This window comes from Papilio machaon, chromosome W (assembly GCF_912999745.1).
Source record: "Papilio machaon chromosome W, ilPapMach1.1, whole genome shotgun sequence".
Taxonomy (NCBI): Eukaryota; Metazoa; Arthropoda; class Insecta; order Lepidoptera; family Papilionidae; genus Papilio; species Papilio machaon.
The window spans coordinates 1,729,249-1,744,841 of record NC_060015.1 but is presented as its reverse complement, the minus strand read 5'-3'; the positions used below and the strand labels follow the sequence as shown (position 1 = coordinate 1,744,841).

The 15,593-nt window shown below is 45.6% G+C and overlaps 1 protein-coding gene across 1 annotated transcript; it reads right to left on the bottom strand.

Annotated features, from left to right (window-relative positions):
• Positions 1–836: 836 nt before the first annotated feature.
• On the bottom strand, positions 837–7,286 carry LOC123723364. Its single transcript, XM_045685942.1, has 6 exons — positions 6,998–7,286; positions 3,659–3,845; positions 3,313–3,492; positions 1,803–1,961; positions 1,600–1,721; positions 837–1,339 (listed from the first exon to the last, which is right to left on the bottom strand). Exons 1-6 carry the CDS (start codon positions 7,114–7,116, stop codon positions 1,126–1,128), a joined length of 981 nt encoding a protein of 326 aa, XP_045541898.1. The 5' UTR covers positions 7,117–7,286; the 3' UTR covers positions 837–1,125.
• Positions 7,287–15,593: the final 8,307 nt, after the last annotated feature.

Genomic DNA, 15,593 nt, shown 5'->3' with positions numbered 1-15,593 from the left:
GTCGAGCTCGCTGCGTGCGGCCAGCTCGTGCAGCAGCGGGACGTACTTGTGTGGTGTGTGGTGTGTGGTGTGTAGACGTACCTTGCGGATGTTCAAGACGGTGCACAAGACGCTGCACAGCCAGCAGACAGTCGAGCTCGCTGCGTGCGGCCAGCTCGTGCAGCAGCGGGGCGTACTTGTGTGGTGTGTGGTGTGTGGTGTGTAGACGTACCTTGCGGATGTTCAAGACGGTGCACAAGACGCTGCACAGCCAGCAGACAGTCCAGTTCGCTGCGTGCGGCCAGCTCGTGCAGCAGCGGGGCGTACTTGTGTGGTGTGTGGTGTGTGGTGTGTAGACGTACCTTGCGGATGTTCAAGACGGTGCACAAGACGCTGCACAGCCAGCAGACAGTCCAGTTCGCTGCGTGCGGACAGCTCGTGCAGCAGCGGGGCGTACTTGTGTGGTGTGTGGTGTGTGGTGTGTAGACGTACATTGCGGATGTTCAAGACGGTGCACAAGACGCTGCACAGCCAGCAGACAGTCCAGTTCGCTGCGTGCGGCCAGCTCGTGCAGCAGCGGGGCGTACTTGTGTGGTGTGTGGTGTGTAGACGTACCTTGCGGATGTTCAAGACGGTGCACAAGACGCTGCACAGCCAGCAGACAGTCGAGCTCGCTGCGTGCGGCCAGCTCGTGCAGCAGCGGGGCGTACTTGTGTGGTGTGTGGTGTGTGGTGTGTAGACGTACCTTGCGGATGTTCAAGACGGTGCACAAGACGCTGCACAGCCAGCAGACAGTCGAGCTCGCTGCGTGCCGCCAGCTCGTACAGCAGCGGGGCGTACTTGTGTGGTGTGTGGTGTGTGGTGTGTGGTGTGTAGACGTACCTTGCGGATGTTCAAGACGGTGCACAAGACGCTGCACAGCCAGCAGACAGTCCAGTTCGCTGCGTGCGGCCAGCTCGTGCAGCAGCGGGGCGTACTTGTGTGGTGTGTGGTGTGTAGACGTACCTTGCGGATGTTCAAGACGGTGCACAAGACGCTGCACAGCCAGCAGACAGTCGAGCTCGCTGCGTGCGGCCAGCTCGTGCAGCAGCGGGGCGTACTTGTGTGGTGTGTGGTGTGTGGTGTGTAGACGTACCTTGCGGATGTTCAAGACGGTGCACAAGACGCTGCACAGCCAGCAGACAGTCCAGCTCGCTGCGTGCGGCCAGCTCGTGCAGCAGCGGGGCGTACTTGTGTGGTGTGTGGTGTGTGGTGTGTAGACGTACCTTGCGGATGTTCAAGACGGTGCACAAGACGCTGCACAGCCAGCAGACAGTCGAGCTCGCTGCGTGCGGCCAGCTCGTGCAGCAGCGGGGCGTACTTGTGTGGTGTGTGGTGTGTGGTGTGTAGACGTACCTTGCGGATGTTCAAGACGGTGCACAAGACGCTGTACAGCCAGCAGACAGTCCAGTTCGCTGCGTGCGGCCAGCTCGTGCAGCAGCGGGGCGTACTTGTGTGGTGTGTGGTGTGTGGTGTGTAGACGTACCTTGCGGATGTTCAAGACGGTGCACAAGACGCTGTACAGCCAGCAGACAGTCCAGTTCGCTGCGTGCGGCCAGCTCGTGCAGCAGCGGGGCGTACTTGTGCATGCGGTCACGAGACAGGCGACGTGCGCCTTCGCCCCCGAGCAGCGCGTGCGAGCACACCGCGGCCATCAGCGCGCGCGTCATCCACTCTTCCTCACGGGACGTGCCCACATTGTCCTAGAACACATATTACCAAATATAAAAAAAACAACAACAAAACTATATTGAAATTCCTGAAATGGAGCAAGCTGTATATACCTGTATCCAACCGCGCACACAATCGCAAGTCTCGTCAGCGTTCATGAGCTGTAAGAGTTTACTCTCAACTTCAGCGGGGGTCAGTATCATCTTTGATTCCTCAGACGGTATGTCCTTCACAAGATACTCTAATTTATTATCTTCTAACCATTTAGGCACCTGTAGGTACACAAATGATATTTAATTACAAATGGGCAGCCCATATTTTTTTATCCATGTCCATGCCGTAAAGTTGGGAAAAATCTGCTATTACAAATAACCACAGGTGGGCACAGTTAATCGAAAAGTTAACTTCGTTAATCGTTAATCCGTTAATTAAAAAATTAACTTCGTTAATCGTTAAAGCGTTAAATTTTCGAAAATTTAACGCAAGTTAAAGTTAATCGTTAACAGTTAACCATACCAAAATTATACATACTAATTTCGCACTTATTGTGGCGACACTTGTTTTTTTTTATAAGAGTTGTTTAAAATAGTAATTTGACTGTACATTCTATAACACATTAGTATTAGAGACAAGTATGAATGCATTATAGTATATTTCATTACGAGTGCGGAAAGCCTGTCATTGCAAAGAGTTCCGACAAATGTCTACCCGAGCCGAGGCGCAGCCGAAGGTGAGGGTTGACAGTAGGAACCAGTTGTAATGACAGTTCCGCACGTGTATTAAACAACTATTTTAATACGGTTGCGAAAAAATTAAGCAATTTATTAGAATAATAAAAAAAAAATACAGTCGAATTGATAACCTCCTTCTTTTTGAAGTCGGCTAAAAACACAATAAACTCAACTAACTAAAATGTTTGAAAAATGGCGCCAAACGTAAAAGAATTCAAACAAAGATTTTTTTTGTTTTCTTCGCCCATTCTGGGTAGGCAAAGGGAACCATAAAAACTTCAATGATTTTTTTTGTAAAAACTTCGTGGTTGGTTTTTTCTTCTTAATAGACATCATTTTTACAGTTGGGAAAGAGAAGGCACGAGTAAAAAGTGTTTTAATACAGTTGCTCAAAAACTGGCGTATTGCAGGGGCGAAGAGCGTTCGGAATGTGGGCTATTACATACTCATGCTTTTATATACTCGTAAAGAAATATACTATTTCGAATCTTCTTTTGTTTTGGTCCTGTTGGTCACGTCTTTCCAGGATGCTCTGATGCATCACACTTGCACGCGAACTTCACATATATCAATTATCAACTCGTTGGTTCACCATTCGAGTCGCCGACAGTCGCCCAACATAGTTGAACTTACGAGCGTGGCGTGGCACGTTATTTAAACAAAATTACAGCACGTCTCCAAGTTTCTAATTTAACGATTAACGGACTTTTATTAACGGAAGTTGAGTTTAACGAAAGTTAACAAAAGCGTTAACACTTTTTTAAGTTAACTTAAAAGTTAATCCGTTAAGCAAAATGTTAACTTCGTTAATTAACGATTAACGGATTAACGAGTTAATGCCCAGCTCTGCAAATAACAAAAGCTCCTATGTATGTACTATCAATATACTAACTTGATCCTCATTCATCCATTGCTTGAACTCCAATCCAGACTCCTGCCATTTGGTCTTAACAAATGACACTCCCATGCTCTCCTTAAGGCTATTTATAATAGCTTTCAATATCAGATGACCATGATCTGCGGGTATTATTGACTTTTCGCAAAGTTTAAATACTTGAGCAAATGTAACATGCTGAAAATAATAATCCATTAAAAAATTGTACCATTTACTAAAAAATAGTTTTAAATCTCTACTGATTTTTCAATTACTTAAATTTATGAGGTAACCAACATGTATTAACAATAGCAATGGTAATATCACCAATTATTGATTTTACAATATAAATGTTTCATCTTACCTTATTTTCAATGAGAGGCGTCATAAATTTACTAAGATAGACATAAAGCATGGGTATGTCAATGTACAGGTCGGGCCCAAACTCAAATATCTCAGAAATGCCAGCGAGGAAGTGGCTCGCAGACAATACATTCAAGTTGACAATATGTAGAATCGTCTTTGCCACTGTGTCAATATCTTTTGCTGATCTGTTGAAGTTAAAAGTTAATTACTATATGTACACGAGTCTGTTCTGCTGTAAATGTTCAATTAATAAATTGTTTTTTTTTATCATAAGGTGGCAAACGAGCAAACGGTAACTTGAATACGCCGAAAAAGCAAAGCGATCGTTGCCCATAGACATACGTAATTGCAGATGCATTGCCTACCTTTAATCAACAGACGAGGGATGCACAGAAAGAGGATATATCTTGCTATGCATCCTCTCCATCAAATCCACTTCCCCTTCTCATCCTTTCCTTGTGTAACGTATTTAAAACGTCACATAGTCTGTGCACTCCGGCGCACGCGCCGCGGGGACTGCGCGGGTTAGAGGGGCGACCCGGGCTCGGCGGGGTCGCTGCATACGTGCCGGGTCACTTGCCTGCAATCTCCTGAGAAGAGCGGTCACCGGCGTCTTAGTCTTGGTGCGATCGTTTCCGGCTAACGTTGGCGTTCTAAAGTTATTTTTTTCTACATTAATACTAATACAATTTAAGTACTTGTTCCCGTTTTAGGGTAAGTTTAATGGCACATAAAATAAAATATGTAATGTTGCTAAATTTAATTGTCCTTTATAACCGTATTTCTTTAAACGTTCTTTGTTCTTGTTGCTAACGGTCATTTTTAAAACTTTAACTTATTTCTTTTGTACATTTAAATTTGTGTTTTCTTTATTTTACATAAGATCTTACTGCTGATTTTTCATTACCCATCCTTTATCTTTATAATACGTTATTTCGCATTTTATTTAAATTTATTTTAATTTTCGTTTTTAGCCGACTTCAAAAAGAAGGAGGTTATCAATTCGACTGAATTTTTTTTTTTTTTTTTATGTGTGTTACCGCGAATCTCCGCCCCTGGTGGTCCGATTTTGATAAAAATTATTTTAATCGAAACGAAGTGCTTGCAGGTGGGTCCCATTTTTTTGTTTTTTTTTTTTAAATAACTAGAAGACTAGTAGATTTTGAACAAGCTTCAAAATTTGTTGCGAAAATTAGGGACATTTTTGCTTTCAGCGCTTACGTAGGCTAAACTATAAGACCTACATCAAAATGATGTATGGCGAATTGTAGCTCTTTAAATGTGCTAAATAAAAGTCCGCGATAGCATATATCTATCTTTTATAGTTTTCTCACAATAACCATTTTTTTTCTTTAGAAACATTAATTAAATTCATGCCCTATTTCCGACGCTATTATTCAAGTTCAGTATTAACCCTTATGTAAATAAATATGTTCATTATCAAGAGAATTTAATGTAGATTATATTTGCCGTTGAAACTATATCATTTTGTCTAATAGTTTAGGAGATATCGTAAGAATAAAATTACGCGGAAACGAAAAATGCTACATCGCGTTACAATGAATAGCACAAATTTGCTTTCTGGGCTTACGTAGGTCAAACTATATGACCTACATTAAAATGATGTATGGAGTAATTATAGATCCTTAAATTTGCTAAATAAAAGGATAGTTGGCATATATCTATCATCTATGGATGTCTTACAAAAACCATGTTGTTGTGAACAAACTTCGATTAAAATGCACACGAAAAACAGCGTCGTAAGCTTACGGCGCTATTATATTATATTCGATATGAATCCTTATCCAAATAAATATGTTTGATGGCTAGAGTATTAAATGCAGATTACATTAGCCTTTAAACTATGTAATTCTGATCAATAGTTTGAAAGATATTAAATGATTAAAAACTACGCGCATTCGAAAAATGCTACTGCGGCGCGCGGCTGTACAAAATTAAAGGCAAGCTACGATGTTTTAGTTCGTTAATTTTCAATTTGTAAACCGATTTTGATAATTAGTTCATTGTTTAAAGGAATAGTGGTTATCTGCTGCATTGTAAATTAGTTTTTGAATTGAAGTACACACATATTAAATAGGAAAGTCCTTTTCTTTATTTGTCTTATTTCTTTCCTCATAATATGTATTAAGGAAATTTGTAATTGAACTTCAAATTCACTAAAAATTGTGAAATAAAACAAAAATTTTAAGAAAAAAAAATAGCCGGCTTCAAAAAAAAAACAATCTCAAACAAAATGCACTCAAAAGTAACATAAAAAAACAATTTCAAACAAAATGCATTCAAAAGTACCATAAAAAACAATCTCAAACAAAATGCACTAAAAAGAAACAAAATAATGACATGAAAACTTCTTTCTTTCTTTCTTCTCTCTTTCAAAAACCCTCTAAACTCTAAAGAAAGTTCTCTTCTTTCTTGTAACATGTCTATATTGTATAATTATTGTTATTTTGGAGTCGGTTTCGGCCTAAGTAGGGACATAAACGTAAGTATGTCTAATACATCTCAAATATAAAATGTCACCTATTTACTTCGGCCGACACCGACTGCGAAATAACAATAATTATACAATATAGACATGTTACAAGAAAGAAGAGAACTTTCTTTAGAGTTTAGAGGGTTTTTGAAAGAGAGAAGAAAGAAAGAAAGAAGTTTTCATGTCATTATTTTGTTTTTGCTTTGTAAACTCCGTTCTGATAGTTCCACCATCGTCAAGCCGCTACGTATTGCTTTTCTTGAGTTGCTGATGGTGGATACCAGGCGGAGGAACAACGCCTTACCGAACTAACGGTCTGGTGTTTTGAATTTCCAGGAGCACTGTACGAATTTTACTGCAAGCTACAATCAAGCTAGCAATCTCCGAGCAAGCTATCGCTTGCCAGCTTCATACATCGGTAGCTGACCTGCCGTTGCGACCTCAGCACCGACGTCTACCGAATTCCTGCGGCCGCCGCTTAGCTGCCTAGGGAGCACCCAGCTACGGTCGACGTGCACCTCCTGTCCTGCCGTTCCTTGGCCTGCCGCCGCTCATCCGTCGCTGGGCGACGCCACCGTAGTTCAGCCAAAGCAGGGGAGTAATAAACGCCGCGGAAGCAGAGACTGATAGCACGTTACCCCACGACCTTATAAATTTTATGTGCCTACCGCTGAGTGCTTGGTAATATTATATATATCTTTTGTTACCACCTGAGTTTCTTTTCTCACCTCATTAGGGAGTTAGGGACCCAGGGCGCAAGGACACCCTTTTAAGCCTTGCGGGACGGTACACTTGTTTAATTAAAAGTGTAACTAATGTTCATGATTTAACACAAAAACTTACTTTTCTAGTACGATATTGACGATTTCTGTAACGAGTGCCACATGGTACTGGATCGGGAAGCGCTGTTGTATTTCAAGAACAACCTCATCATTGTCAAAGTTGAGACTAAGTCCGACCATGGACCTGACGGATCTCTTCTTCTCTTCAGACAAGGGTTCTTACGCGGGCTCTGCGACCGGCGGGGGCTCCGCCACCTGAGGGCTAGGAGCACTGGCGACCGGGCGAGGAGCCGCTTCGGGGGTTAGTCGGGCACGACTGCCGCTGCTCATATCTGTATAACATAATATGTTATACTGTCACATCACAAAATGGTAAGATTATTTATATTTTATTTCGTGATTGCCTTAAATGTTTGTATTTATATTGTTACGGGTGATGCGGAATGATTCCATTTCTTTATTTAAATTATATAAGTGTATATATGAAATGATGGACAATCACGGAATGATATGAAAAGAGAAGTACAATGAATACAGCCCAAAAAATAAAAACATCAATTAATTAAATTTTCTTGACTAGGTTTCACACTTAGCCATAGTTAAATTCTCTTTTGAGGTTATGACGTAATCAACTAATCCAATACCAATGTAAAGACTCTATAAGGTGTTTCATAAACATGGAATATATTAGGTCCTTACATATGAAATTGGCGTTTTTCGTACTGGCCACTTTAATCACGAATTTCTCCTCTTTGGTAAGGAATTCCAAATTCAAATTTGTACAGCTATAGACTCATGTATTTGTGGTTCGATGACCGTCATTCATTTGTTTTTTTTTCTTCTGTTTTTTTCTGTTTGCGTCACTCATTTTACAAAATGGAAAACAAAATATCGCATTATTTACGAGTACGAGTTCCGCCGTGGCACTAGTGCTGCGGAAACGACTCGAAGGGTGAATGATGTGTATGGCGGTCGTGTTGCAAAAGAAAACACAGATCGTTTTTGGTTCCAACGTTTTCGTTCTGGAAATTTCGATCTGCAGAACAAGCCTCGTGGACGGCCTGAGACTCAAGTTGATAATGAAGAGTTGAAGGCTATTGTGGAAGCGGATCCATCGCAAACCACGCCCGAGTTAGCTGCAGGCTGCGATGTTAGTGATAAAACTGTTTTAATTCACTTGAAGCAAATTGGGAAGATTAAAAAGCTTGAAAGGTGGGTACCTCACGAATTGACTGAAGCAAACCGGCAAACGCGCGTCGACTGTTGCGTTACATTACTAAACCGGCACAATAATGAAGGTATTTTAAACCGAATCATTACCTGTGATGAAAAATGGGTTCTTTACGATAATCGGAAGCGCTCAGCGCAATGGTTGGATCCTGGCCAGCCAGCCAAATCCTTTTTTTTTTTTTTTTTGTACGAGGGGAAATGCAGTTACGCACCCCTGCGCCGGGCCTGTATGTGCAGTGGCGCAGGGAGTGTGGGACTCGCCTAAAGTCGTTCGGCCATACCCACTAAAACCCCTCGGGCCCTCCATTCCGCCTTGTGGCTGGGTCACGGGAACACTTGCGCAATCTTCCGCGACCCAGCCGGCGTTGTCCACTCGGACTCTCCTCTTGTGGGGACAAAGATGTAGGGAGTCCCCATAACACACGTCTTAAAGGCGCACCCAATGCTAGGGAGCGCCTTACACCCGACGGTTTGGCGGGCGATAGGGCAATAGGCCGTCCATCGCCCGGAGCTCTTCCATTAGGGAGGCAGACGGCGGGTATGCGCCTGCCGCCTGCGCCCGTCGCGTCGACGGCGAAGAGGGTCCGCGGCTGCGTCCTCCTCCCGCCGTCGTTCCGCCGCCTCCTTCAGCGCCATCACCTCCTCGCAGAAGGAGGCGACAGCGTTCCAGGAGCTCTCGCTACCCACCATCGCGTTGACGACAGCGGGCAGCGAGAGGTCCGTCCCAATTTCTGCCACGAGTGCGGCGCGCTGGGCCGACCAGTGCACACACGACTCCAGGGTGTGCTGGGCCCAGTCCTCAGCGTGGCCGCACTCATGGCACCTCGCACTGGGCTCTCGCCGCGCAATCCGGCACAGATACGCCCCGAAACAACCATGTCCCGAGAGTACCTGCACCAGACGGAACGAGAGAGCCCCGTGCTTCCGACCCGTCCAGAGCTCGAGGACGGGCCGGATCGCCTCAATGGTGCGTTGGCCGGCGGACGCCGTAAGCAGCCGCTCCCGCCATTCGGTGACGAGCTGCGCCTCCGCCGCCCGCCGCCACGCACTCTCCTAATCCGGGGGAGGGATCTCCCCCCGGGATCGGGCATCCACTCTCCGCCAGTAGGCGCCGGAGAGCACCTCCGCGTCTAGGTCCCATGGCGGCGTCCCCGCCAGCACACAGGCCGCGTCGCACGACACGGTGCGGTAGCCACGGGTTACTCTGACCGCCATGACCCTCTGCGGCTTTCGCAGCAGGGCTCGAGTCCGGGCGGTCAGAGTATCCGCCCAGATAGGTGCGCCGTAAAGCGCCATCGACCGCACCACGCCTGTGTACAGGCGGCGACACCGCGAGCCCGGGCCGCCCAAGTTTGGCAGGAGCCGGCTAAGGGCCCCAGCCGCCCCCATGAGCTTCGGGACGAGACGCCGGAAGTGCTCTTCGAATTTCCATCGGCTATCGAGGACGAGTCCGAGGTACTTCATAGTACCCCCGACGCCGATGGAAATTCCGCCCACCATGACCGCGGACTGGGTTGGAGGTGCTCGTCGAGGCCCGTAGAAATACATGGCCTCAGACTTGTGCAATGCAACCTCCAAACCCAGGCGACGAATTCTGGCCACCGTTATGGCCAAGCCAGCTGTGACCCTGCATCGGGCCTCCCTGTGGGTGCTGCCCCGCGCCGTCACCAAGGTGTCGTCGGCATAGCAGACGACTTCGACACCGCTCGGGAGGGGCAGGCGCAGCACCCAGTCATACCCGATATTCCACAGGAGCGGCCCGAGAACCGACCCCTGCGGAACACCGCACGAGGTTGCCTTCTGCAACCAGCCGACGCTGGTTGGGTACGCGACCGATCGCTCGGAGAGGTAGGCCGCGACGATCCTCCTGAGGTACGGCGGGAAGCCGTGGTATCCCAGCGCCTCCCTGATGGTTTCCCAGGGCAGGGTGTTGAAGGCGTTGGAAATGTCTAAAGACACGGCCAACAACACCTCACCCCGGGACTCGGCATCCTCCGCAAGGGTCCTCACCCGCGCAATGGCGTCAAGGGTGGACCTGCCAGTGCGGAAGCCGAATTGGTTGGCGCTGAGATTCGGCCCCACCCTCTCCAGATGCTGGACGAGACGAGCGGCAACGACACGCTCAAAGAGCTTGCTGATCTCGTCCAGCAGAACGATCGGCCGGTACGCCGACGGCTCGTGGGCCAGACGTCCATCCTTTTTGAGCAGGACCAGTTTCCCCTTCTTCCACTCACTCGGGAACTGGCCCCGCTCCAAGCAGGCCTGGAAAAGTGCCCGAATCCACGGTTCGAGCGGCTCCAGCGCTAGAACCCAGGCGCAACCGGGCACACCGTCGGGGCCGGGGGCAGTGTTTTTAGCGCACATGCGCAACACCGCCGCCCTCAGCTCTTCCTCCGTTACCGGCGGTGCACCTGAATCCGCTCCTCCCTCTACAGTGGGGTCAGCCATTTCCGGCGCCACGAAACCGGCAGCTGCTGGCGGGAACAGGCCAGCGACCACCGTGTCGACTTCATGAGGCTGAAGACTCTGGGTGATGGGGGGACCCCTAGACCGGAGCTTTCGCCGCACGGCCTTGTAGGGCCTCCCGAATGGATCGATATCCAGAGTCTTCAGCATCTCGTCATTCGCCTTGTCCTTCGCCGCGCCGATCGCCGCCCGCAGGGCCTGGATCTCACTTCTGTAGAGGGAGTAGAGCAGCTCTTCTTCCGTCGGGTCCCGACGCCTCCGCCGACGGTAGCGGGTGTACCGGCGTCTCGCCGCTACGCAAGAACCGCGCAGCAGCGTGAGCTCGGCGGTCCACCAGTACACCGGCTTCTTGGAGGGGACGGAACGGACCCTCGGCATGGCCCCGTCGCAAATACGCGACATGGCCGCACCCAACCGCGCCGCCTCCTGACCGACCTCGACCACAGACTCCCGGGGCGCGGAAAACCACGCCTCCACGAGAGCGACCTCGACCAGGAAATCCCGGTCCATCTGCGACAGCGACCAGCGTGGGCCCTCCCCGCTCGGGGGCCGGCCTGGGACTGGGCTCGGGTTGGACGGGGACGCGGAGATGTCGAACCTCACGTGCCGGTGGTCCGATAGCGTCTCCACGTCCTCGGCCACCCGCCAGCCACGAACACGGCGTGCCAGGACGGCATCGGCGAAGATGACGTCAACAATGGAGCCGCCCTGGCGCCGCACGCACGTGTTGACCGACCCCTGGTTAAGGACCACGAGTCCGATCTCCACCGCCCAATCTTCTAACTCCCGGCCTCGCGAATCTGTCGCCGGGCACCCCCAAGCCGAGGATTTGGCATTGAGGTCCCCCGCGACGAGCACCCGGGCGGGCCAGCCAAATCCTGCCCCAAGCGAAAATTAACCCCAAAAAAGTTACTTGTAAGCGTTTGGTGGACTAGTGCCGGTATTGTTCATTACAGTTTTCTCAAATCTGGCCAGACTATTACGGCTGATGTCTATTGTCAGCAATTGCAAACCATGATGGAAAAGCTAGCGGCTAAACAACCTAGGCTGGTCAATCGCTCCACGCCACTGCTGCTTCACGACAACGCTAGACCACACACTGCGCAACAGACGGCTACTAAATTAGAAGACCTTCAATTGGAAAGTCTAAGACATCCTCCGTACTCCCCGGACCTTGCTCTAACAGATTACCAATTTTTTCGAAATTTGGATAACTTGAAAACTGTTATTTTAGTTACTTCTCCAGTTTATAGATATATAAGGGGAATAAAAAGACAATATGATCTCACAACATTAATATTATTTATTTACTCTTTTTTTCTTCATATAAGCAACACATTAAATTTCACAAATTATTAAATTACAGTAAGAATAGAAACATATATATATACAATAAGAATTATTGAAATGATAGTTGTTTTATTTCAATTTTATAGAAATGTAATATGAGGTTATCTAGCTTAAGGCTTTTTAATTAAAAATGTTTATCGGAGATAGTAAAGGGGAAAACTTATACTCAGGGTCGCGTTACTAGTTCGCGTGTCTTGATTAACTTTGCTTTTACCCACTTATTATTTTTAAACAATATTGAACCTTTAAATTATACCATTTTAAACAAATTAGTTATAAACAATACAACAAGTCCCTATGCTCGATCAGCCATATACCTGTGCAGTGGCGGCTCGGAGGGAAACTTCTGGACAACAGTCCGAGCATCCACTGGACAGATCCTACTCAGGAATTTGGTGTCACTGACCTGGATGTCGATTTAAAGTGATGGTAAGGAAGGTTGTACCTTACTTCATCCCAAGCTCTTTGCATGGACTGCGGAACGGACTTCAAAGAAGCATGACTAGTAATGTACATGCTTTAATCCATAATTTCTATTTTGAAGTAACAATTAAATCGAAAACGGAGACGAATATGAAAGAAATATAAAGAAAACCCACCTGAAAAAGACAAGACAGCCATTAGGACAAATCTAACAACTATAACACCGAATAAATTGAAATTATTTTCCTATACATACCACGGCGGCTGCTACAAATTTAATTTTGTTCTAAAAGACTTATAAACCAATCCGCTCGCGATTTCCCACCTCTCCCTGTGAAACAGCGAAGGGGTCAATCAACGTGCTCAGCCCTGAGGCTTCAGGTTTGAAGAAATATGATTTTAATATCATAAAAAAACTTACCATTTTTATTTATTTTGGCTAACCTGCCATAATATTTTCAATATCAAGTGCGATCACGAATGATTTAAATTCTCTAAAAGTACAATTACACCAGCACAAATAATAAATCCGAGGACGGTAGACTACCACCGGCAATTGATTTTGACAATCTCCCTTTTATACGACATTGACATAATTGACAGATGTGTGCGTTCGGAAACCGAAGAGAAGAAAAAACCGAATCAAGTAAAAGTAATGATGCGAAAAAAATCGCAACGTTACAATACCCCTCCACCAACGAAAGTTTCGAACCAGTGAGAAACTGCGCTGCCCTCAGCGTCGGTAACACAATCCTCAAATTTCAGAGATATTAAATTAAACAAAATGTAATTATAACACTTTTATATAACAACTAAAACTAAACGTTTCCGAACGACTAATTACTGTTGTGAGATTCAAAAAAAAAGTAAAAAGCAAAAAACAAACAAAAGAAAAAAAATATGGAAAATTAATAGAACTAACACAAGGACGAACAACCAAATCGGCAACACAAACCCGCGACATACACATTTCCTACACCAATAAAAAAAACAAAAGTAGAGAAAAAAATAAAAAAACCAATGCAGCACATATTGTGAGCCAATTGTGCGCTCAAACTACCCTTCTGTAATCAATACCCCACCCCGCCAATCGTCAGGACTATTCTTACACTCAATCAAATTCCCTGCTGTCCGGACTAATAAAGTAGCAGAAAAGTTTGTTCACTTCTGTCACCCATTACGCGAACTTGAACTCTGAGTTTTACGGAGAAACTCACACTCCCTATTTAAGTTTGCTTAAATTAATACTATAATGGCGTTCCTACCTATTTTGTTGTATTAATCTACCTTCATAGTACAATAACCTATTTTCCAAGTACACACTGTAGCGTCTAAATTACTACAAAAAAAAAATAATCACTCTTATAATAAATGTAGGGTGACAACCGTCTTCGCGGTATCAAGGACCGCTCTGGTTTTTAAACAATAGACCATATATTTGGTATCATTTATGATTACTAACTAAATCTTATATAACTAATCCTAATATGTAGCTATATAATAGGTACCTATTTTATTAGTCAGGTTAAAAAAAAAATCAACTTAACTAACGTAACTAAAACTAAACTAAAACTAAGGTTTGCCTTGGCATCGCCAGTGCTCCTGGGAGACACTGACACACGTAAACGTGGCCTACGGCATGGCAGATTCAGTTACTGGCCTTGAGGTCCTTAACATGCCAAACGCCAAGTGGCTTTCCATTATGGGAAACGAGTTCGTACACTAAAGGTGAGCGAACTTTTGCCACTATGCACTTCTCATATTTAGGAGCGAGTTTAGAGGCTTTGTAGTTAGCAGCATCGCTTTGAATGTAAGTCTTCCGCCAAACTTCCTGACCTACATTAAAAGTGACTTGCCGCCTGCGCAGGTTGTAATATTTGGTGTTGGTTTGATGCGCTTTAAGTATTTTTTCTCTGACTTTTTCAAAGACCTCTTTCAATATACCAAACTCGCCTGCATATTCTTCTCGCGGAACAGTAACCTCATATTCGCAATCATCCGATTGCTTATAAAAAGAACCATTTACAATAGGCTCCCTGCCATGCACCAAAAAAAATGGCGAAAACCCTGTGCACTCGTTTACAGCGCTATTTATCGCGAACTGTATCTTGGACAGATTCGCGTCCCAAGTACGATGATCGTCTTTAACATAAGACGAGACTGCTGTCATTACAGTTTTATTATAACGCTCGACTAAATTAATCTGTGGCGTGTATCTAGGGCCATAATGCACTCTAGGTATATTGTACCGTTCTAAAAGTCTACGAAACTCCGATCCCGTGAATTGAACCCCATTATCGGTAATTACGGTTTCTGGAATCCCGTGCGTTAGAAGAACAAAATTTTCGAACGCCTTCGATACCAATGCACTAGTCGCGCGTCGTAAAGGAAACAGCATTGTATATTTGGAGAAGCAACAAGTTACCACTAAAAGATAAATATACCCAGATCGCGACTTAGGTAGAGGACCAACCAAATCGACGGACAATGCTTGAAAAGGTCTGTAACACTGTTTCGGTTTTCCCATTAAGCCTGGAGTGAGTTGAGTTGTGTGTTTATATGCAGCGCACGTACTACAGTTCCTAACGAAACCAACCACGTCTCGGTACATTCCGGGCCAGTAAAATTGCAATGAAAGTTTCCTATGGGTCTTAAAGACACCGAAATGACCAAAAGTGGGAGGTTCGTGGTGTTCAGCGATAACGCGAGATCGTTGCGCTTTTGGCACTACAACCTTCCAATCGAACTCCCGAATCAGCGAGTATTTACCTTTACTGAACCGATACAGTGTGTTATTTTCCACACGATAGTTTGGAAAGTTTTGTGGAAAGTTCTTACAACCGTCAACTATCTTATTGTACCACTCATCCGTATTATCAACGTTACTAATCGTTTCTACCCGTAACAAACGAGACAATGCATCTGGTAGTACGTTATCCTTTCCTTTTCTGTGTTCAACAGTGAAATTATATTGTGATAACCTACATCCCCAGCGTGCTAATCGACCAGTAGGATTCTCTAAACGCAAAAACCACTGTAGTGACGCATGATCTGTAACTACCGTAAACTTTCGTGTCACTAAATACGGTTCAAATTTTTCTACTGCGTAGATCACCGCCAACGCTTCACGCTCAGTAGCACTATAATTTCGTTCGTTTTTTGTCAAAGACCTACTGATGTACGCAATG